The sequence below is a fragment of the Xyrauchen texanus genome, chromosome 26 (assembly GCF_025860055.1).
Source record: "Xyrauchen texanus isolate HMW12.3.18 chromosome 26, RBS_HiC_50CHRs, whole genome shotgun sequence".
Classification (NCBI taxonomy): Eukaryota; Metazoa; Chordata; class Actinopteri; order Cypriniformes; family Catostomidae; genus Xyrauchen; species Xyrauchen texanus.
In genome coordinates, this window is record NC_068301.1 from 9963257 (window position 1) to 9986829 (window position 23573).

At 40.4% G+C, this 23573-nt stretch overlaps 1 protein-coding gene and 1 pseudogene across 3 annotated transcripts; one reads left to right on the forward strand and one right to left on the reverse strand.

Moving 5' to 3' along the window:
- The first annotated feature begins 591 nt into the window (after positions 1–591).
- LOC127620375 (hormone-sensitive lipase-like) lies at positions 592–19245 on the forward strand. 3 transcript variants are annotated; one of them, XM_052093594.1, is made up of 11 exons: positions 592–771; positions 3379–3628; positions 6286–6570; positions 6741–6831; positions 10426–10571; positions 11318–11503; positions 11762–11914; positions 13271–13415; positions 14079–14306; positions 16189–16550; positions 17324–19245. In XM_052093594.1, the coding sequence occupies exons 2-11, from the start codon at positions 3389–3391 to the stop codon at positions 17552–17554; spliced, it is 2067 nt and encodes a 688-aa protein (XP_051949554.1). In that variant the 5' UTR covers positions 592–771; positions 3379–3388; the 3' UTR covers positions 17555–19245. The 3 variants fall into 3 exon arrangements, with proteins under 3 accessions (XP_051949554.1, XP_051949553.1, XP_051949555.1); XM_052093593.1 differs by having other exon boundaries at positions 592–763; XM_052093595.1 differs by lacking the exon at positions 592–771 and adding an exon at positions 863–944.
- A 1365-nt stretch (positions 19246–20610) lies between these two features.
- Positions 20611–23544, reverse strand: LOC127619466 (uncharacterized; annotated as a pseudogene).
- Between the last annotated feature and the right edge of the window lie 29 nt (positions 23545–23573).

Genomic DNA, 23573 nt, shown 5'->3' on the forward strand with positions numbered 1-23573 from the left:
ATGGTTCTGTTTTGAACCCATATACCGATTTATCTATATTTTTTTTTTTATGTTTACTGGACTTTGCATGACGTTAATTGAAAACTGTTTATGGCATTTTTTTGAAGACACCCTCACTATGCAACATGTTTCATATATATATATAAAATCTTTGAATTAATTATTTACTTTTAATTTTACTGCAGCCTCCATTAATGAGTCAATGTTTTCCTTGATATCCGAGTCTGTACAGAGTCTGAGAAGTCCCATTCATAATGTCTGCATCAGTGTATGCGAAATTGTGAACTTAGCCTACCTGTAAGTGAAATTTACAGCCTACAATCCCAATCTGTTTGATAAATCCTCATCTGAAAGAAATATGTATATACGCATACGCTATTAGATCTCACTGGGCTCTTTTATAACAACACCCCATCTACACTGCTAGAGACCCGTCAAAACTAGATCAGTTTAGTGTAGACGTTGATTATAATGGGTGCGTTAACGTCGCATTGCTCGCGCCGCGATTAGTGCACAGTCTGTGCCATCTCTGGACTCGTGTACCCATGATGCTACGGGAGTGTCGAAACTTTGACAGGTACGGAAGAGGATACATGCAAGTTGTAACGTCAACACAAGTCATCCTCCACAATTCTGTTTAAAAATGAAAATGCTCGAGTGTCGATAGCGTTCAGTCTGGTCTTCGATATGCGGTGCTGTTGTCAGCGATCAGTCGCAGTTCAGGCGCAACTTACGCACAGCAGCGGTGTTTTTTAAGTGACAGGTAAGCAGGTAAGCGCAATTTAAAAAAAAACCTTTTAGAGCGCCTCAATCAAACTTTTCTGACGTCAAGCCACACGTCACCCAAATTTGGCAAAAGGAGCGAGGGGCTACAATGCTAAACCGTTTCGTGGTGTCCATTTCATCGCAACGAACATCTCGCGCCTTCAGGCAGTTTTTGACAGGTACTGCTACCGCGTCTCTCAATGTGGGTTGCCAGATCCTTTTCTATTACGTGCAATGCAATACTACTGTGAAGGCTACTTGAACTAGTAGGCCTTCTATTTATAAACTATACCATTAGCATTCTTATTCTATAGTACAAAAGTATTATTTATAATGTACGCAGTATGTAGACATATCCAATAGTATCCTTCACCTTGTGATGGGTTCAAACTTAAGTGCAAGACTTTGCAAAATGTTTTATTGATTAGAGGTGATTATTTTCCTCCAACACACAACCTTATTGTGAAATGATGAAAAATGAATTGGAATCTCAAAGTATTTAGGTGTCTATTCAGCGAAGAATTGATGGAATAGGTTTACCTGTAAATGTGGCTTCAGTCAGGCTTGGGGAGTAACGGAATACATGTAACGGGATTACGTATTTAAAATACAAAATATGAGTAACTGTATTCCACTACAGTTACAATTGTTTACATTGGTTATTAGAATACAGTTACATTCAAAAAGTATTTTGATTACTGAAGAGATTACTTTGCATTTTATTGTCATTCGTTTCATTTAATATTTATTCCATTCAGATGGAAAACATTTATACATATAAATGATGCGATCCAAAGTGCATTTGAACAGCGGTGAAACACTTGTGATGTGTTACATTCATACGAGCTGACAGAGAAGTTTGAAGTAAGTTTGGAGTAGAAAAAATAGAAATAAACCTTGTGTAAATTGTCAGTTTTACTCTAAGCTAAAATGTTATTTCTAGCCTTTTACATGCACATGTTACCAGACACGATCATATTTTTTATCAAGAAAATTCACGTTGGATCTGTTTTCTAGTAAGTCATTTAATATTAGGGCAAATATCATATTCTTGATAATAATTTTTTTTATTGTTTTCTTGTAAAAATATTTAAAAAATCATTAAAACAAGATCAATTTGATTTATCTCGTTTAAGAAACATCACTGCATGAGATATTCAGGTTTTTCAGAGAATGTATATTTAACGTGTATTTTGTCTTAATGTACTTGCAGAGTTTTTATAGTCAAAACAAGCGATAAAATCTACCAGTGCAGAAGAAGTAGTAATCCAAAGTATTTAAAATACATTACTGACAAATTACATTTTACAGCATGTATTCTGTAATCTGTAGTGGAATACATTTAAAAATTAACCCTCCCAACACTGGTAGTAGTTGGTAATTAAATCAGTCATTTCTAAAACGCTTAGTCTGATTAATTTTTTTACACTTTTATTATTTAAAATTTTCCTGGGGGACAAGTGGCAGAGTTAAAATGTATAGTATATTTACTATGTAAAAGAAGCAGTGCTGGGTAGATTACTTCTGAAATGTAATCAGTACCGTTTCCAAATTACAAAAATTCAAAATGTATTTACACATTTTAGGTAATCCAATGTCATTACTTTTGGATTACCCATTCATATTTTGATGTAAAATCCAGTCATTAATTACAAATGTATTAAGTACCAATCAGCAGTCCTTTTATGAAACATTAGTAAACATAAACTCTAATGGAAACTTTCTATTTAAAGTTTCATGAAGGGTAATAAAAATGAATGTTACTCAAAATAAAAGACAATAAGAACATGCTTGTATGTTTAAAAAACATTTTTTTTTTTATCCCCTTGCTCCCAATCTGGAATGCCCAATTCCCACTACTTAGTAAGTCCTCATGGTGGTGCGATTACTCACCTCAATCCGGGCAGCGGAGGACAAGTCTCAGTTGCCTCCGCTTCTGAGACAGATAATCTGCGCATCTAATCATGTGGCTCTTATGCACAGTATAAAATGTAAAGTTATCTAATTAAGCATAGTTTTTGTAATCTGATGATGTAATCCAGATTACATGTAATCCACTACTGCCCAGCACTGGTTACAATGTGTCTGATTATAAAGTGGGTGTTTTCTTTTGGGTACTGAGATCCAGTGTCATGCCTAACATGAAATTCCTATTCCAGTAATTATAACAGAAGATAATCAAATCCATTTAGTCTCTGTCACATCAAACCACTAAAAATACTGTATAATTATTATGTGGAATTAATTGTGGCATATGTTTTCAGAGAGTGGGCAATTTTTGTGTTCTTTTGGACATTGATGACACAAGTGTTGCATGCTGCGTGAATAGTTAGTCTTTGTGTCAGCTGCCACAGGCAGAGAGGTATCTGTTAGTCTGTGTGCTGTATAGGACACAATAGTTTTTATTCATTACATTGTTTGACCCTTGGTAAGCAGAATTTTGTTCTTTGTCTTGTTTTTTGTTTCTTTGTGATTTGTTTCCCATTCTAAAAATTTTAAATTTAAAATATGGTGGTTTACTTAAAAATAAAAGTTATTTTGATGTTTGAAGACTTTTAAGGTTCTCTCACATTTTGAGTGAACACCTCACAGTTATACACCTCTCTCTATCAGTTTCTTAGACATGGACCATGAGAATGTGTTTTCAGCATTGCAGACAGTATGCTCAGATGTTATCTCGGCTCTTTATGGATCCCCCAATTCTTCAAATGGCAACACCACTGATCGTCTGTTGGGTGTGATGAGGCAGATTCAGGAACATGGCCGTGCGGTGGAACCATTGGTTACTGGCTTTACTGCGGTCTATCACCATTTTGACTTTGATGCTCAGACACCTGGCAATGGATTTCGGACCTTAGTGAAAGTAATTACTTATGATATATCTGGATTCAAAAGTGTTCAGAAAGTGCTTTAGAATTTCTATTAGCAAATTATGGGTTTAGATGAAAAGGATGACATGTCATAAAAGACTATTGCTTTTATTATTATTATTATTATTATTATTAAAGGGATAGTTCACCCAAAAATGAAAATTCTCTCATCTTTTATTCACCCTCATGATATCCCAGATGTGTATGACTTTCTTTCTTCTGCAATACACAAACGAAGATTTTTAGGAGAATATTTCTGCTCTGTAGGTTCATACAATGCAAGTGAATGGTGACCAGAACTTTGAATCTCTAAAAATCACATAAAGGCCACACAATTGTAATCCAATATAACAGTGGTTAAAATTAAGTCTTCAGAGGTTATATGTTAGGTGTGGGTGAGAAACAGATCAATATTTAAGTCCTTGATTTACCACACATTTCCACTTTCGTTATCACAATGTGAAAGTGAAGATATATAGTAAAAGGGACTTAAATATTAATCTGTTTCTCACCCACACCTAACATATGCCTTCTGAAGTCATGGATCTTACCACTGGAGTCTAATGGATTTTTTTGCTGCCTTTTATGTGATTTTTGTAGATCCATTCACTTACATTGTATGGACCTACAGAGCTGAGATATTCTTCTAAAAATCTTTGTTTGTGTTCTGCAGAAGAAAGTCAGTCAGACACATCTGAGACTGCATGAGGGTGAATAAACAATGAGAATTTTCTTTTTGGAGAACTGTCCTTTAATTCCTTTAATTGATCTGTTTTGCAATTTTATACTTATTTAATGCTTTATTATGATAAAATTGTGATTTCTTTGATATTATAGACAAACATTTTGTCATCGTTTAATTACCTTCATGTTCTAAACCAGGGGCCGGCAACCTACTTGGCATGGAGTGCCATTTTTTATTTTCCTGGTTAATGGCTGTGCCGACATCAACCCCAAACTACTGACAGCATTTCTCCCAAATTCCAAATAAAAATATTATTATTTAGAGCATTTATTTGCAGAAAATGACAACTGGTCAAAATAACTAAAAAGATACAGTGTTATCAGACCTCAAATTATGCAAAGAAAACCAGTTCATGTTCATTTTTAAACAACACAATACTTATGTTTAATTTAGGAAGACTTCAGAAATCAACATTGGGTGGAATAACCCTGATTTTCGATCACAGCTTTCATGCATCTTGGCATGCTCTCCACCAGTCTTTCACATTGCTGTTAGGTGACTGCCACTCCTGGCGCAAAATTTAGAGCAGGAATTCAACAGACACAGGAATGGAATGGCTGCCATACATGCAGAGATGCTTATTTGAGAAACATTTGGAGTGGACTCTTAATTTTTTCCAGAGCTGTATATACTGTATATGTGCATGTATGTGATTTTTCCAAAGTTTGAGTCCACTTGTGAAAATGTGTCTATTTTTTATTTTTATAATGTAATCATTTATTTTTCATTACAAACTATATTATCAGCATAACAGTTTGAGTGAAAACTTTGTGCAAAACCCGATGATTATGATATAATCGTGATCCTACTTGTCAATTTTCACAGAGCATCTTAAATTCTTTAATGAAAGAAAACCTGTCTTTTTGTACAAAATGAGTTAACACAGTTTGTCACAGATTTGATTACTGATCACGAAATTGTGTGGAATCTTAAATATTTACTTTATTATGTCATTGTAATCATGTAATCACTAGCACGCAAGCAATAGCGAGAGAGTAGCAGGCTATTTTACTTATATACATTTTTTTGCACCTGCATTCCAATCTACATCTTGATGTAATCCTTCCTCATGATCACTCAGCGTTTTCATCAGCTGAATGTGAGACTAAACAGTATTAAATTGTGACGAGACTGGCGCTGCGCATGCAAGCCCATCAAATATTTAGCTAAACATAAATGTTTATGTTTTCTCTTTTAATCGTTTAGTGTAATTTTGATAGTGACCTTGGTTTAAGCAGGGAGTACTTGTATGCTGGGTTGGAAATCTCAAGGATTAATAGTGGTGTTTTCCTCATTACATCCTGTTTTGTTCTGAAAACAAAAAGAAACAAATGAAACACGGAATGTAGGCTGTCATCCGCACAACCTGACCGAAGCGAAGGGGGCGCATTTGAACTTGCGCTGTTAACCGAAAGTGTAGCGCTGCCGGCTTGTGGTGCACGAACGGTTTGCACGCGCTGCACGAGTCTGTTGGTATGCTGCAGTTTCGTCATATTTTAACTTTTTGTTGTGCCTCACGTTCAGCTGATGAAAACACGAGGTCATGAGGAAGGATTAAATCAAGACGTAGATTTGAATGCAGATGCAGAATAAAAGAGTCTACTCTTCTCTTGCCATTGCTGGTGTGGCAGTGATTACCCCTCCATAGCCATAGGTTGCCGACCCCTGTTCTAAACCCTTATGACTTTCTTTTTTCCGTGGAGCACAACAGGAGATTTTAGGCGGATTGACAGTCTCATTCACTTTCACTGTATGGAAAAAAAGACACAATGAAAATGAATGGGGACTGAGACTTAAATTTTTGTAACATCTTTAGATGTAACTAACATTTCCTTTCGTATGTAGGATGACAGAATTTTGCACTTTTGGCTGAACTGTTCCTTTAAGTTTCTCTGTTATCCATAGGTAGTACATTCCTGCATCATATACATCATCCAAAAGGCCCGTTACATTGCCTCAAACTACAGTGGAGCATTTTTCCGGATAGAGCATAATGTGGCAGAAATTGAAGCGTATTGTAGTGCCCTGTGCCAGCTGCGGGCATTGCTTTACCTGGCACAGGTATTACTAAATGACAGTGACTATGGCCAGCTCTATTCACAAGAGGAAGGAGGTTTGAGTGAGAAATTTGTGCAAGAGTACATCTCCATGCATAAGGCTTGTTTCTATGGCCGCTGCTTAGGCTTCCAGGTGAGATTATGTAAATGTGCTTTTTGAAAATTGTGCAATATGGTTCTGGTTTTGCCACTTTTATACAATACAGAGAATCACCCATGCATAATTTAATTTATCCTTTCCCTGGTGTTGGCAAATATGTTTCAAACACAATGGCATCCTCTATTTTTTCTCTGTCTTCCAAGTTTTCCCCATCTCTCAGACCTTTTCTACAGACAGTGGTCATCAGTATGGTATCCTTTGGTGAAAACTACAAGAAACAGCAATCTGGGATAGGTAAGTGCAATGGATCTGCTTTGGGCAGAATGTCTAAGCATAATATTATGATTAGATGTGTGGTGATGTGGCCGTGGCCGAGTGACGTCTGTGGAGAGCGAGGCCGAGAGAGGAAGAGTGGTATGAATTGACACCTGTGGGAAATCACCTCTAACAGCTGTTTTGTGTTGCAGTGAGAGCTGGAGAGGGTTAAAAGGGCAGTCCAATCTCCCAGAGGGGAGAGAGAGATGCACAAAGCTGACTGTGTGTGTGTGTGTGTGTGTGTGTGTGTGTGTGTGTGTGTGTGTGTGTGTGTGTGTGCGGCGTGCGCAATGTTATGCTGAAAAGCAGATCTTTGTGTGTGTAAAATAAAAGATTATGTGGATTGTTTACCTGGCTCTCGCTTCCTCCTTCAAGAATAGAGTTATAGAACCTGTCACAGTGGTACCGAAACCCAGGAATTTGGAGGAAGATACGCCATCATGGAGTCTCGCCCTTCGCCGATCTGATCAAGACCCTCACCAGCATCCACCAAACTCAACATCAGGCACTGCTTGAACTGCGCCAGGAAGAGGCATTCATGGAGCTGTTTGAGCATGCGGTGGAAGCAGCAGGATGGCCAGAGTCCCAGTGGGTATTCCGCCTGCTGCCGCTGCTCTCAAGAGAAACACAACTGGCAGCCCAACAACTACCCATCGCCAACCTCCTGGGGTATCAGGACTTGAAGTGAGCCATCTTGCAACAGGTCGGCTGCAGAGCCGCACTGCCTGTGCTTCCGCTCGCTGACGCTTGGCGAGCTCAGCCACTGTTTGCCTATGCTCCTGCCGGCGGTGGCTGCTGGCAACCGAAGGCGACACCGCAGTAGTCGTACTGGTGGTACTGGAGCAGTTGATCAAACGACTACTGAAAGGGATGGCAAAATGGATCCAGTGCCACTGCCCGATGTTGCTGGACGAAGTGGTCCAGCAGGATGAGGACTATATGGCGGCGTATATGGGGGCTGGCGAGCACTCGTCTCTTTCCTTCTCCCTCTCCTCCCTCCCCCTCTCCTTCCTCTTGTCCTGTTCCTATTCCCCGGAAAGGGACATTCATACCCCACAACCAGTTCCCCGGTCCCGTGGGCCATTCAACCCACCGGTTTTCCCTAACCTGGGCATTTCCAGAACCGATGCCCCGTGATGGTGGTGGATACATTGGTCCGGATCCCCGACATGCCACAGACCGCCCCGATCGAGCAGGAGCATACTGAATACCTGTGAGTATTAAGGGAGGTACAAACCAAGCCTTGGTGGATTCAGGTTTTAATAAAACCTTCATTCACCAAAGCTTGGTTCAATGCAAGGATTTGGATACGAGTCAGCGGGTGAAGGTAAGGTGTATGCACGGGCATATTATAAATTACCCTGTAGTGACGGTCATTATTCAATTTCGGGGACAAACACAGTGTAGAGGCTGCGGTTAGTACCTGCCTCTCCCATCCACTAATCTTGGGTATGAATTGGCCGGCATATGTGTGGATGGGTCCTGCAACAAAATGCATCGGTGTGTGGTGTGTGATTAGCTGGCTGGGGAGGCGGTGCCACAGCCGTCTACCTCAGCTCCACGAGGGACGTAAGGGAGGGGGAAGTCTCGGCTTCCCTACCCCTTGGAGGATTCCCTGAAGGGGATTTCCCTCTGGAGCAGACGTGAGATGAGACCCTTTAGCATGCCTTTGTTCAAGTGAAAGATGGTCAAAACCTCCAGTCAGACATTGCACTCTCATATACGTATTTTAAAATGATCAATGATTGGTTGTATCGAGTGACGCAGGACACTCTGACAAAGGAGGATACAACCCAATTGTTAATACCGCAGAGCCGTCTGGAAATGTTATTCCAAACGGCTCGTTTTAATCTGATGGTGGGTCACGTAGGGCAGGAAAAGGCAATGAACCGTCTAATGACCCGTTTCTATTGGCCGGGCATTCGAATGGATGGAATGTGGGCATTGCTTTCTGTTGGTTCAGGTGGACTATGCAATGCGATATTCCTAAGCAGTGCACAACATTTCAGCGCAATCCTTCTGTATAATAGAGGTATTTGACTACAGGAATTTACACCGGGAGAGAAAGTACCTGTATTACTCCCCACATCGAGCTCTAAATTACTAGCCAAGTGGCAAGGACCCTTTGAGGTCACACTGCGAGATAAGGAAATCGATTATGAGGTCAAAAGAATGGATAGAGATGGAGCACATCAGATTTACCACCTCAACCTTCTAAAACTGTGGAGAGATGAGGTCCCTGTGACTTTGGCGACAGTGGTTCCGGAGAGGGAGGAGCTCAGACTGGAGGTGATTTTAATAATCCCCGATCAAGTCAACCCTGTCACTTGTGGAGACAACCTCTCACAATCCCAAATCACAGAGGTTGCCAGATTGCAAGGAGAATGCTCCAACGTGTTCTCGCCTCTTCCCGGTCGTATGAATCCCATAGAGCACCATATCGAGATGACCCCAGGGGTAGTGGTACGTAGGCATCCCCACCGATTATCCGAGCACAAAAAAAGTGGTTCAGGAAGAATTAAATGCTTTGCTGGGTATGGGGTGTAATAGAAGAATCCCACAGTGACTGGGCCATCCCGGTAATTTTGGTTCCGGTTCTGTGTGGATTATGGAAAAGTCAATGCGGTGTCTAAATTTGATGCATATCTGATTACTCAGATTGATGAGCTGCTCGATCGGTTAGGTGCGGCTCGCTTTTATTTGACGAAGTGATATTGGCAGATGCCCTTAACGCCCATGTCCCGTGAAAATACGGCATTTTCCACACCGTTCGGATAACACCATTTCGTGATGCTACCGTTCGGTTTGTTTGGGGCCAACATTTCAGTGGCTCATGGACAGAATCCTCAGACCAGACTCTGCTTACGCTGCTGGATGACATCATTATTTTCAGTAATGATTGGCAGCAGCACCTGTGGCATTTTAGGGCTGTCCAGCTGTCTTGAGACTGGCGGGACTCACGGAAAACCCAAAGAAGTGCACAATTGGGTGGGTGGAAGTACGTTATCTGGGCTTCCACTTGGGTCATGGGCAGTGTGGCAGCCTGCCCGAGACCTAAGACCAAAAAGGAGGTGAGACACTTCCTGGGTCTAGCTGGCTATTATCACAGGTTTGTGCCTAATTATTCAACCGTCACCAGCCCACTGATTGTTATTACTAAAAATGGGGCACCAGATCCGGTCCGGTGGACTGAGCCGTGTCAGCAGGCATTCACGTGGGTGAAGGCTGCACTTTGCCTGGCTCCCACTTCCTCCTTAAAGAAGAGAGTTAAAAGAACCTGTTACAAGATGATTAACTTATATGATGGATGAACTCCTAATAATCAGGATGGACTGTTTGAAACCTTAAAGTCAACATGAAATGCTGTTCGCAACCCATTTTTCGCTGTAATCTGGCAACCCAATTTACTTGAAGGTTTTGATTGGATCGACTGATGCTGTGATTTTGCATAAAATCTCCTTTGAGAACAACATGAGAGTGATGACATTTTGGCAGAATTTATATTTTTTGGATGAACTATCTCTTCAAACAACTACATATCCCTCTAGTTAGTGAAGTCTGGTTTATTTACAGGCATAGCAGCTCTCTCTTTCTTCACATCTGGCAAATATGTGATGAACCCTGAGCTGAGAGGGGCAGAGTTTGAGCGCATCACTCAAAATTTAGATATGCAGTTTTGGAAAACCTTTTGGAACCTAACAGAGACGGAGCTATTATCAGTAAGTACAAGCATGTTTCTGCTCCTACATAACAGCTGATACAAAACACCTTATTTTTATATTCACATAATTAAAGGAATATTCCAGGTTCAATACAAGTTAAGTTCAATCTAAAACATTAATGGCATAATATTGATTACCATTTTATTTTATTTTATTTTTTTACAATAATTACTGGGTTACAGTGAGGCACTTACAAAGGAAGTAAATGGGGCCAATCTGTAAACATTAAAATACACACTGTTTCAAAAGTATTGCCACAAGACATAAATAATACGCATGTTATCATGATTATAGTGTGATAAAATCGCTTACTAGCATTGTCTTGTGTTACGTTATAGCCAATTTTACAGCTTTGTTGCCATGACGATGTAATTTAAACAACTTTACAGCTCAAATAATGCATGTGTTTTAACAGAAGAATTAACGTATTTATGAAATTATAAGCTTAGCATTTCTGCCTTTTAAACCCTCCAAAAATTGTCCCCATTCATTTCCATTGTAAGTGCTACACTGTAATTATGTTTTATGGTAATCAACATTATGCCACACATGCTGATGACTGAGCTTAACTTGTAATCAACCCAGAATATTCCTTTAAGAATGTTTTTTTTTTTAAGTGTAGAAAACCAAATAGTTGTTCAAATGAGATATGGTTTACAAAAGTGCTTGCATGTCACTAAATAAGACAGAAGAGTTTAAAGCCTTAAGGTGATTATCCTTTCTCTCTCTCCTTTCTTCCATAGGGTTTGTCAAGGATTGCTTCTAGTGTGGTGCAAGTGAATCTGACATTAACAGTGCCAGCTGAAACGTTTAGTTTGCCACTCGCCTCTGACCCGACTTGCTCAGTCTCTGTGACCCCACCAGTTGCACACTGGGGCCCTGGGCCAGTCAATGTGCGGCTGATCTCACACATGCTCCGCAAAGGACAGGTTTGTGTGTATGTTTAATGTAAATCAATAGTTAGTAAATTTAATTTATTTAGGATAAGCAGCTATCTAATGACAGTTGCAAAGCACCCCAGTTTCAAGCCTAGGAATACAGTATTTGTCTTATGGCATCTCAAGAAATATGTAGTTTGTAATATGCATACAATCCTTGTGATTGGTTGAAATGCCTAATAATGTAACTATTAAACATTTACTTCTCCTCAATTTCCCCCACCCTCTATATTCCCTTTCTTTTCATAGGACAGTGCAGAACTGTTCGCATTTTCTCGGTCTGAAGGGCCTCAGCGTTCTTTACCTGCGAGTTTCAGTCGTCAGACAGCTCCTCTCACTCCTTGTCTTCTCATTCACTTCCACGGAGGAGGATTTGTCGCACAAACTTCTAAATCACATGAGGTATCCAGACAGCAGTTGTTTTGTAGTTGCTTTGTTTATTGAATGACCAGTGTGCCAAAACCTCAGGATTTTGGCCCAAAAAGTATTAGGATCTCAAACCATACTTAAAATAAAAAACTTGAAAAAAGTTGAATTATGAAACTTTCTCTGAGTTAAAATACTTTCTCATATCCCAGCTTAATATGCAGAGAAAAGTATAAGTAAGCCATTCATAGGTCAATTTTCTCGAAAACTGTAAACACTGTGTCTCTGTGGCACTTAAAAAATTCCTCTCTTTGTTTTGAGTGACCCATTTCAAGAGAGACAATAACATTGACTTGACCAATGGTGTGAGTTTGGGGCAAAATGAGAAAGCTGTTTTGAAAACAATGTTTATTTTTGTAATTCCCTTTGGTGCCACTAGTGGCACAGATATTATATAATTCTGCTTTAAATAACAAAATATGAAACCAAGTGCCATTCATTTTAAAGAAAGATAGCTTAAGCACATTTTTCAAGCAAAACATGTATTTTTGTTAGGATTAAAATGATAAAACTATAGATAGAGTGTTTAAAATTAAGGCAAAGTATTGTGACACTCTTTGGTTTTCAAATGTAAGTGCAACATAGTTATTGTGATAAACTAACAAAAGTCAATTTAATTGTGATAAAAGGTTTCATTCTGAAATAAAGGTATCAGTTGTTTACCGATGAAACTTGCTTAGTTATTTTGTTATCTAATGCTATGGCATTCAGACATTTCACTCATTAAATTAATATTCATGGTTCAATATAAGTTAAGCTTAATCGACAGTATTTGTTGCATAATATTGATTACCACATCGATTAATTTTGACACCCCGTCTGCTGGCAGGTCATCCCCATCTACCTGGATCAGGGAGAGGACAAGGGGAGGGAAACAAAACAAATTGCGGCACTTAACGTTAACGGCGATAGCACCAAGTTAAAACACTAATATTAAAAAGAGAGGGGAAAGGCCAATGCAGAGTGGGAGAGAGAGAGAGAAGAAAAATAAATAAATAATTTACCCACCGGTTCTCCGATACGCTGTAGCTTGGTCCTCGGCCACTCCTCCACCCTCTAGTGGACAACAGCCGCGCCTCCTCGGGCGGATCGGAGGTAGTCCTCCAGTTCCTGGCGGACGGAACGCCCCACCTTCTGTGGATGGAAGGGGGCTCTCCCGCCCCTGGCAGTGGTCCTCCCGCTCCAGGTGCCCCTCCCTGCTTGCAGTTGGTGGCCGTCCCTCCGCTCTCAGGCGGACTTGCTTCAAAATGTTCAAATATTGTTTGGGGCCAAAGCATAACGTTTTTCATGTATAAAATTAGTTTAGATTCACTTTTTTTGTCTCTATTGTAGAATTACTTGAAAAGCTGGTCAAAGGATCTGGATGTGCCTATTCTCTCAGTGGATTACTCCTTGGCTCCAGAGGCCCCATTCCCCCGAGCTCTAGAGGAGTGTTTCTATGCCTACTGTTGGGCCTTGAAGAATTGCCACTTGCTGGGTTTGTATAGCACACCCCTTACCAGATAAAAACAAAGATCCTTTAGATGGTCAAGGCAAATCCACACATATTTGCCAAAAAACACTATAAAATAGGATAAAGCTTACTTTGTAAAATGTGATCCACACATAGACGCTTCATTTAAATGCATTACATTTATTTAGCTTTATAACCTGATATTTGAGGTTAGCGAGTAAAATTTTTTGACATCCATGTTTTTAGTGCCAAATATTAAGCACGTTTTTACTCATGCTACGCTCTTAAAAATTTCCATTACAACCAAAAAGCATTTTACAGTCTGATATCAGATGAGAATTTAAGTTCTGCAAAAACCATTTTATTCTCCAGTTCTTTTGAAAACATCTATGTACTGGTGCTTTAAAGACCGAAGAAACCAACAGACTGATCTGCAAAATCTATTAAGTAACATGCAGAACTGTTTAAATATCCATAGAACCAGTTCACCTAAAAGTAACTCACCCTCATGCTATTTAAAAATATAAGGCTTTCTAGGTGACATTTTTTGGTAAACTATCCCTAAAGGAGCTGCAAAGAATCTGTGTAGAACTTTTAGTTTTAAAAGTGAAAGGTGTGTGCCTTATGCCTATTTGAGAGTAAGTAGAGATGCTTAATGATTCTCTAAATCTTGATCTTGCTTCTTAGGTTCGACTGCAGAGCGTGTTTGTTTGGTTGGGGACAGTGCAGGTGGTAACTTGTGTATAACCGTCTCTATGAAGGCAATGTCTTACGGTGTACGCATACCTGATGGAATTGTGGCAGCGTACCCAGCAACACTACTGACAACAGACTCCTCACCATCCAGGCTGCTTACTCTCATTGACCCTCTGCTGCCTTTGAGTGTGCTCTATAAGTGCATCGATGCCTATGTTGGTGAGATTTTGAGTATGAGTTCTGAGTCCATCATTAGCTTCTTTGGGGTGGATATTATGTCATAAGCTACATATAATAAAAAGGAATATTCTGGGTTCAACTCAAGTTATGCTCAGTTGACAGCATTTGTGGCATAATGTTGATGACCACAAATATTAATTTAGAATTGTCCCTCATTTTCTTAAACAGCAGAAATCGAGGTTACAATGGTGCCAATTCCTGGAGGGTTTAACCTTGTGCGCCCCTGCGTCCACATGCGTGGACATTTTATTTTGGCTTTGCTATACACAACGCATCATTTTAATTAATTTAAACCAACTGAATATATTTCACAAGACTCTAGACTGTCATTTACGGGATAAACCTCTGCTGCACCGAGTTACTTGACACAACAGCATTGCGTCGATTTCCATGAAGCTCTTCTACAGGCACAGAGCTTACAAAAGTGCCTCTGGTTAAAAAAAAAAAGTTTTTTTAATTGAAACCTGTTTGGGTGTAAAGAGTAGCGTCTCTAGTTTCGTTGATATGCCACTTTAAAAAATGCATTCATTTTTCGCATTTCAGCGCGCTGATAAACATGATGTCCACATATGTGGATTTTGAGACATTATTCCCTCAAAAGTAAAGAAAAAACATGTTAGTTATTTTGATAACTTTCGACATTATCTGTGGAAAAACGTTTTTTTTGCTTTTTTATTAGGTGTCACTAGTTACAAATGAAATGGGTAATTTAAAATGCACACAGTATTCACGCTTTGGTTTCAGGAGTTTAAAGGAAGACATTTTATAAAAGCACTTACATTATTTATTTCTGTTAAAACTTTTGTATTATTTAAGCTGTAACGTTTTTATAGCTGTTTTAGAGTTTTGGGGTTCAGTGTTTTGTTGTCATGAGAACAAAGTTGTAAAAATGGATATAACTTTACACAGAAAAGGTTGTTAAGTGATTTTATCACACTAAAATCATGTTAACACAGATATTGTTTACTTCTGTGTGATTTTGTTTTTTTTTAGTTGTGTTTGTTGAAATAATTGTGCATGTGGAAATCAACTTTTATGCCACAAATGCTGTAACTTGAGCTTCACTTGGATTGAACCCAGAATATACTGTACCTTTAAACTACTTCAAATACAGGCAAGTTACCCTTTTGAAAAAGTAATTAGCTACTTTGCTAACATAAATTAGCTAACTACATTGAAGCTATTTAAGTAATATATTTTTAAATATATAATCAAATAAATGTTTTTAGCAATCATAACTTTATTTTCTGGCAGAAATTACAGCATTTAACCTGAAAAGATCAATTTACAGTAAATACAACCAAAAAACATGAAAACCTCATAATTTATATAACCGAGCAGCATAGAACAAAATATTTTGCTTCAAAAAGACACAAAGTTCCTGACGAAGAACGATGACTCTGAATCAGTTCATAGTTTTTTTAACTGGTTCATTAGCATGAACTGTTCAAACAAATTAATTTTAACTAAAACGGATTGGACTCTTCAATGCTTTATATGAAATTATAATATTTATATTATATGAAAGAGAGAGAACGAATTTGATTATTACTTCATTTTTCATGGCTGTAAAGCTGTGAGTACTATGTGGCAAAAAAGCAACAATGTAATGTTTTGTAACACTACACTGTTACTCGTTGGATAAAGGAGCTATTTACTGGAAAAGCTACTCTATTTTGAAAACAGCAGAGCTATTTAAAAATTGTAGTAAAGGTATTAGCATCGCTACTTTTAGTTAGTTACTCCCAACACTGTTTTAATCTAAAAGTGATGTTTGTAGAATTCTATACATGTTTAATCTTAAATCTGTTTTATTCTCTCTCACGATTATCCTGTATTTTTGTTGCTATCTCTATCTCAGGTACAGGAAGTCAGACAGTTCAGCCAGCACAGCATTTAGACACCCTGGCCATTTTGGGACAGGATACAGTTAAGTTGTCAAGTAACTTTACACAGGGAGCGACCAATTGTTTTAAACCCTTAATAGATCCAAAAGCACCACCATCATCATCATCATCATCCAATGGGCCTTCACCTTCCAAGTCACGCTCTGAAAACCGGCCACAAGAAGACCGAGAATACCCTAAAAACTTTGAGCCACTCCGGTCGAGGTGTCTGGTGGATATACAGACACCTTGCTCACCAATAATGAAGAACCCCTTTGTGTCCCCTCTACTTGCTCCAGACAGTCTACTCAAGGGGCTTCCACCAGTGCATATAGTGGTAAGACATGATTAGGCTATTACAGAAAATCTGTAATTCGTGAAACAAAACCACTTTAATCCATGCAATTACTTGTTTGATGTGTTTGTAAGCATGTGCTGGGGATCATCGTAAATTTTAAATGCTGTAATTATTTGAAAGCTTTCTTTCAAAAGCCCTGCCTTTCAAAAACATGTTAGTCAATCAAATGTTATCAATACAGATTGTGCAAAATTATTCAAAAGTAAAGAGTATTTCTGATTGGCCAGTTTTGTACTAGTTTGCACAGTTTTTTGGCTGCCACAGAGACAAGTGTGATTTCTCAGGACACCTAGTTCAGTAAAATCTGTCACTAGGGACATTAGTAGGGGCATTTCATGCATGGTATTTAATAAATACATAAAAAGTAACTACTGTAGATAGCTAAAGTTTGTCGAGAAAAAAATTATATTGCTTGACAAAGCCTTGTCTGAAAGTTACATTTGACAGACAGACAGACAGACAGATAGATAAATAGATAGATAGATAGACAGACAGACAGACAGACAGACAGACAGACAGACGGACGACGACGGACAGACAGACAGATAGATAGATAGATAGATAGATAGATAGATAGATAGATAGATAGATAGATAGATAGATAGATAGATAGATAGATAGATAGAACATTTATTAGACCTTGAAGGAATAATAAAGTTTGCTTATAAGTAAACAAGGACAGCATTTGAGCTGCTCGTAAGTCATCTTTCTTTTTCTTACTATTATTATACTGTATTGATTGCTCTCCTTAGGCCTCTGCTCTGGATGCCCTGTTAGATGATTCAGTGATGTTTGCCAAAAAGCTGAGAAATATGAACCAGCCAGTGACACTCACTGTCGTAGAGGACCTCCCCCACGGCTTCCTGAGCCTTTTAAAGCTCTCCAAAGAAACCCAGGAGGCATCTGACATATGTGTTCAACGAATAAGAGAAGTCTTCCAGCAAGAAGTACCTCCTGCTCACAAGCAGCCAAGGCTCAGTTAGACAAAGCTTATGCTTGAGGCTGTCAGGGACATAAACAAGAGCACATCTTGACAGGTCATGAATGAGTAGAGTCAACAAATGTAGTCAAGAGTGAGCAGTACAAAAAAGCACACAGACTATGTGAAGAAAAACTAGCTTTTGCTGTCCCCTGTACAAACTCCACTAAATCAGTCATCCTTGATGTAAACATCTGGAAACAAACATGCACTTGCACTTGTAAATCCAACTTGCAACACCAAAGTCATATCTACTGACATTTAATGACACTTGCAGACTTTCATTACAATGTCTCAAAGGTATTCACAATGACCAATCACTTTACTGACCATATCAACTGACAAGATGTTACCATTGTGCCTGTACTAAAGCAATACAGTCTATCTGAGCTGCTTTTGCACTGCAAACTAACACCATTTTTTAAAGCATCTGCGCTGTTGCCTTTTATTTATGTCACTCTTTGCTTTGACCTCTTGTAAATTATATCTAAAATTATAATGTTTGAATCATAGACTGTAAAAAAGATAGACCATTCGCTCTTTTCCATTGGTGAGAACTGAAGCCGCCAGTGTCCCGATATGGCGCTGACATCTTGGGACTTGAGTCTGCGCAGTTGCGATTTCGGGACCAGACCTGCGCAGTAGTGAGCAGGAAGTAAAGCAGCGAAATCAAGGCCCCGCCCTCACTCTCGCTGAATCAATTACAAGCACACGTCCCTGCACTTTTGACTTGTGAAATAATTAATTATAGAAATTTAGATATTAAATTTAAAGCTCCAATCTCCTCAGTCCTCCGAAGATCCCGAAAAAAGTCCTTTGGTGCTTCAGTGACTACTTCCGCTCAGAGAACCTGTCAATCACAGCTGTCAATCATGATGTCACAGCACCGTTTTTATAGCATCAAATAACTAACTAAAAACAAACTTATTTTGAAAACAAACACTTGAAATTACATCAACGTGAAAGAAACTACAGTAAATGACAGAAACTATCTTTGGAAAAAAGATATGTGAAGTGTAATTTAATTGTTTAGTTGGTCTCACGTCCCGTTGAATAACATGGGGAGGCGGGGTTTATGACCTATACTAGGACCAGTCACCTGGGGGCGATCGAGACGTATTGGCTTCACTTTTGAGGGCTTGTGTGGCACACTTGGTTTGAATGCTTTAATTTTAAATTACAAGCTTTAATAAATCATTTTACAAGGGTGTGTTTGTTTGTGTGTGTGTGTGTGTGTGTGTGTGTGTGTGTGTGTGTGTGTGTGTGTGTGTGTGTGTGTGTGTGTGTGTGTGTGTGTGTGTGTGTGTGACATCATTATTTACAAGATAAATTTTAAGGCCTTTTAATGGATGTGGTTATAAGCTTTACACATTGTTTCCTTTCGTACTGTTGTCTAAACTTGAACCTTTTGTTAACCTCGTCATCTCATCAGCATGAATGTTGATGACCAGATGCACTGGTAAATTGTCAATGTTAAATAACATGGTCAAAAGATTATCAAACTTTGACCATTTACCAGTTTCTGTTACCATACAGTTCACTAAATAGTCATGGGCTTTAAAGTGTTAAACAGCCTAATCAGATATAGTTATATGTTGACGTGTAATTTTTGTCACATAACTCCAAAGATGTTTGTTCTACAGTGTGCACTTCAGATATTTTGATTGATTTAATAACAAATGCAATAATAAATAATCCACTGTTTTAATTAAAGCCTCATTTTCCAGTGCATTTTTTCTTAATGGTCTGTCTTTAACAAAATGTTACCATGGTAGCCATAGTTTCATCAAAATACAATAGTTAATACACCATACACCCGGACAAGTTAATTTAACTTGAAAATTTTTATGGAAACTCGTTGCCCTAAAAAAAAAAAAAAAAAAGGAAAAAATTCTGTGGGAAAGAATTTGCATTAACTCAACTTAACTTAGTTGTGTTATCTCTCTGCTTTGACTCGTTACATTGATATATATAATTTTTTTTCCAACTTGATGAGACAGATCAAACAATTGAAAAAAAAACTACTTTGCTTTAAGTAATGTTGACTTGATCTGTTTATTTCAAATAAATAAATATTATTAATTCATTAAACTTGTTTTTAGTACTGTTGTAGTTTACCTGTATACTTTATGTGAAGTACACCTCACAACCTTTGCCACTTAATGCACAAGCATCTTGCAAAGCAAACGCAGCATGTGATATTCTGTATAGGGAGGCACATAGACCTCAACACTTAACATACAAACCTCAGTAAAGCTGACAGTCGACAAACATCAATTAGTGAATAGATCAGCTCTGAACATCACCACACAACCGTTAACTAACAGTAATGATGAAAACAACAGCAGCAAAGATAAAGTCTGCAAACAGCAAAAAATAAGCCTATAACACTTACTATAAAAATGCATTCATGCCACAATCCATGCCTTGCAAATCAGCTGGAAAATCAGTTTTAACTTTGTTAAGCTAGTTGGGGCAACATTTTGAGTGATATTGTTTGTCAAACATGTGTTTGGATTCAGAGAAATATAAATTTCTTAGTACTGAAGATCTTGTGATAAATGATGTGAAATTACCTGGCACCGAATGTAGTTGATTCAACATATATTTTTGAGTTGAGGTGGCAAAAACTTTGTTAATTACGAATTGAAACAATGACAACTTAAAGGAGCACTCAATAACTTTTGTCTTTGTGTCATCTTGGATTTACACTGACACCTAGTGGCTTGGATGCAGCATTAAATCCTTTTCAGTTTCAGATGCCATTGTAGAAATTTAGTATTCACAGTTCAGCCATGATTAATTTAAGAAATGAGTGAACGTGTCAAATAACAGGACATTTACTGAGATTAAGCGAGTGATATTCAGCCGCCCCATGTGCAGACCCTCTCCATGAAGAATAAATAAGGTTACAGATATGACTGGAGTCTTAAATTTAATTAGAGTGGCCATGATTTCCTACATATATTGCAAAATATTGTTCTAACATACACCTTCTGGTGCTACTTGGACATGTCATCAGTGATGAACCCGGGGTCAAAAGGTGTTTCGGGTCTTTAATCAACAGACACCCTCGCCTGGACGACCCAGCCGGGGGTGATCAGTCCCCGGCCTGTGTCCAAGTGGCGTGCTACTCCACTGTTCCCCCCTCCTGATCCACAACCATTGTGAGGCTTTTTCGGCAGCCTCAGAGATGTTCTTTATGGCTCGCCTGCACAGTTGTCCTTTAACTCCAAGGAGTTTGAGTGTTCGGGGTAACGACTGTCCTGCAAAGCCCCGGCAACTGACCTACACTGGCTCATTGCGTGTTTTCCAGCCGCCGCTCCTGCACTCCTCCACCAGCTCTGCATATTTGGCTCTCTTGCGCTCATTTGCCTCCTCCAATCTGTCTTCCCAGGGGACAATAAGCTCCACTATGACCACCTGCCTGGTTGACTCCGATGTAATCACCACGTCTGGAAGTGGCCGTGATGTGATTCGGGAACTTGAGCTGCCTTCCAAGGTCCACTTGAAGGTGCCAGTCTCTTGCATTGGCCAGGAGCCTGCCTGGGGAGCGTGGCTGCTGATGTGCCTTCTCTCCAGCTCTGACAAAGGATATGGTTTGCTTGGAGGGCTGCTGACTCTTACTGCTCTGAATTGCTGTGGTGATAATATCCGCAAGAGCCCTGAGGACCTGGTCATGTCACCAGCGATACCGCCCATCCCCCAAAGCCTTTGGACAGCAGCTGAGGATGTGCTCCAGTGTTCCACTCCTTTGGCCCAGTTGGCATGTTGGTAAGTCTACCAGGCCCCAGCGGTGTAGGTTGGATGGGCTAGGTAGAAGATCGTACACCGAACGGATCTGGAACTTGATGCGCTGTGGTTCAGAGCTCCACAGCTCTGCCCAGGTGATCTTGCGCTGCTCGGCGTTCTCCCACCTAGTCCAAGTGCCTTGCAGTTTCATACCGACCATCTTGGTCATGCGGTCCTCCTCCACCTCTGCCCGCACCTCGTCCAGCACCAACTGACGCTTCTCCCTCCCTCTTGATTTGTCATAGCGTGGCTTAGGGAAACTGCCCAGGCCTGCACATCCCACTGCCACGTTGCCAACCAAGACACCATGCCTCAGCCGAGCCTCCGCTCTGTCCACCGCTTCCTGTGCCTTCCACTTCCTTCCCGTCTTAACACAGATTCCAGCTGAGGAGACTTTGGCATCGGAGGAATCTCGGTACATGATGACCTCCCGGGCACGTGTGACCTTGAATTCCTTGGACAAGCTGCTGATGGGAAGTTGCAACTTGGTGGAATGGCCATAGAGGGCGATGTTACTCAGGGACCGTGGGAGTCCTAACCACCTCCTGAGGAACTGACTGATGGTTCTCTCCAGTGCTTCTACCGCTGTCATGGGTACCTCGTATATAAGAAGGGGCCAGAGAAGCCTTGGTAGGATTCCATGTTGGTACATCCAGGTTTTGTACTTTCCTGGAAGCCCCGACTTGTCGACTGCCGTGAGCCAGTTCGTCATGTACGCTTCTGGTTTGTTGGAGCCGGTTGTGTCCTTCAGAGGCTGTCAAAGATCTTCCCCAAGCTCTTGACTGGTCTTTCTGTTACTGAAGGAATTTGTGTCCCCTCCAAGTTAAAGCGGAACCTATCGGCCACTTTGCCTTTCTTTAAAACCAGGGACCTGGACTTGGCTGGCTTAAAACTCATCCTTGCCCATAGGATGAGGCGTTGGAGCCCCTGAAGAAGCCATCTACACCCGGGAACTGAAGCTGCTGTCACAGTAAGGTCATCCATGAAGGCTCTTATGGGTGGCTGCCGAGTACCAGATCTAGACTTGGGACCTCTACATTCCACCTCTGCTGATTTGACAATCATGTTCATGGCTAGAGCGAAGAGTAGTACGGTGATTGTACAGCCGGTGATAATACCCTTCTCTAGCCGTTGCCAGGCAGATGTTACCGTTCCTGATGAAACTCTCAATCTGAAACTGTTGTAGTAGTCCAGAATAAGGTTGCGGATCGTCTCTGGCACATGATGTCTTGTCAGTGCTTCTTTGACCAGCTTGTGGGGAATAGACCCGTAGGCATTGGTAAGATCCAGCCAGAGTACGGCAAGGTCTCCTCTGTTCTCCTTTGCCTCCCGGATCAACTGGCTCACCACTCCTGTGTGCTCTAAGCATCCAGGTACTCCTGGGACTCCTTTTGCACTGAGGTGTCTATATACCCGTTCTTCAAGAGGAACTCCATTAGCCGTTGTGACACGATCTTGAAGAAGATTTTACCTTCGACACAGCAGCGAGATTATGCGAAACTGCTCGATGGTACTTGCATTCTCTTCTTTGGGTATCCAGATCCCCTCTGCTGATCTCCATTGGGAGGCCACCTTCCCTCTCTGCCAGAACACCTTCAGGATTTTCCAGAGTCGTAAAAGGAGCCTTGGGCACTGTTTATAGACCTTATAAGGTATTCCGCTGGGACCAGGAGTGGAGTTTGATCTTGCTGCCATTACCGCATCCTTCACTTCTTTCAAGGTGGGCCCGGAGATGTTGAACTGGGCCGCTGGTTCTGGAGGTTCGATGAGCTTCTCACAGGGGCCGAGGTCTTGCTCCCTAGCAGAGTCACTGAATGTGATACTGAGGTGGTGGTTCATTTCCTCTGCTGAGCACGTGAGGTTGCCGGTTTTCTTCTGTCCCAGGAGTCTCTTAGTGAAGCAAAAGGGATTTGAGATGAATGCCTTACGCTTGCGGGCTTGCTCCTTCCCCTTTTTTCTGTGCCACTCGGCCCGCCTGAGTGTGGTGAGCTTCTTCCTTACAATCTCTCTGATCTCTGCCAGGGCCATTTTCTCCTCCTCCTTTGCTACCTTGTACTGACGTTTCAGGGATCGTAGATCTTGTCTGAGTGGGCCTGGCTCCTCCTCCGTCTGACCAGGTTTTGCAACCGGTACTCCAGAAACTGAGGTACTGTCTACTGCCCCTGTGCGTTGCTGCATTCGTCCACCCTTAAGGCAGGCCATCTTTGTCTGATGGATCTTCAGACCTGTCG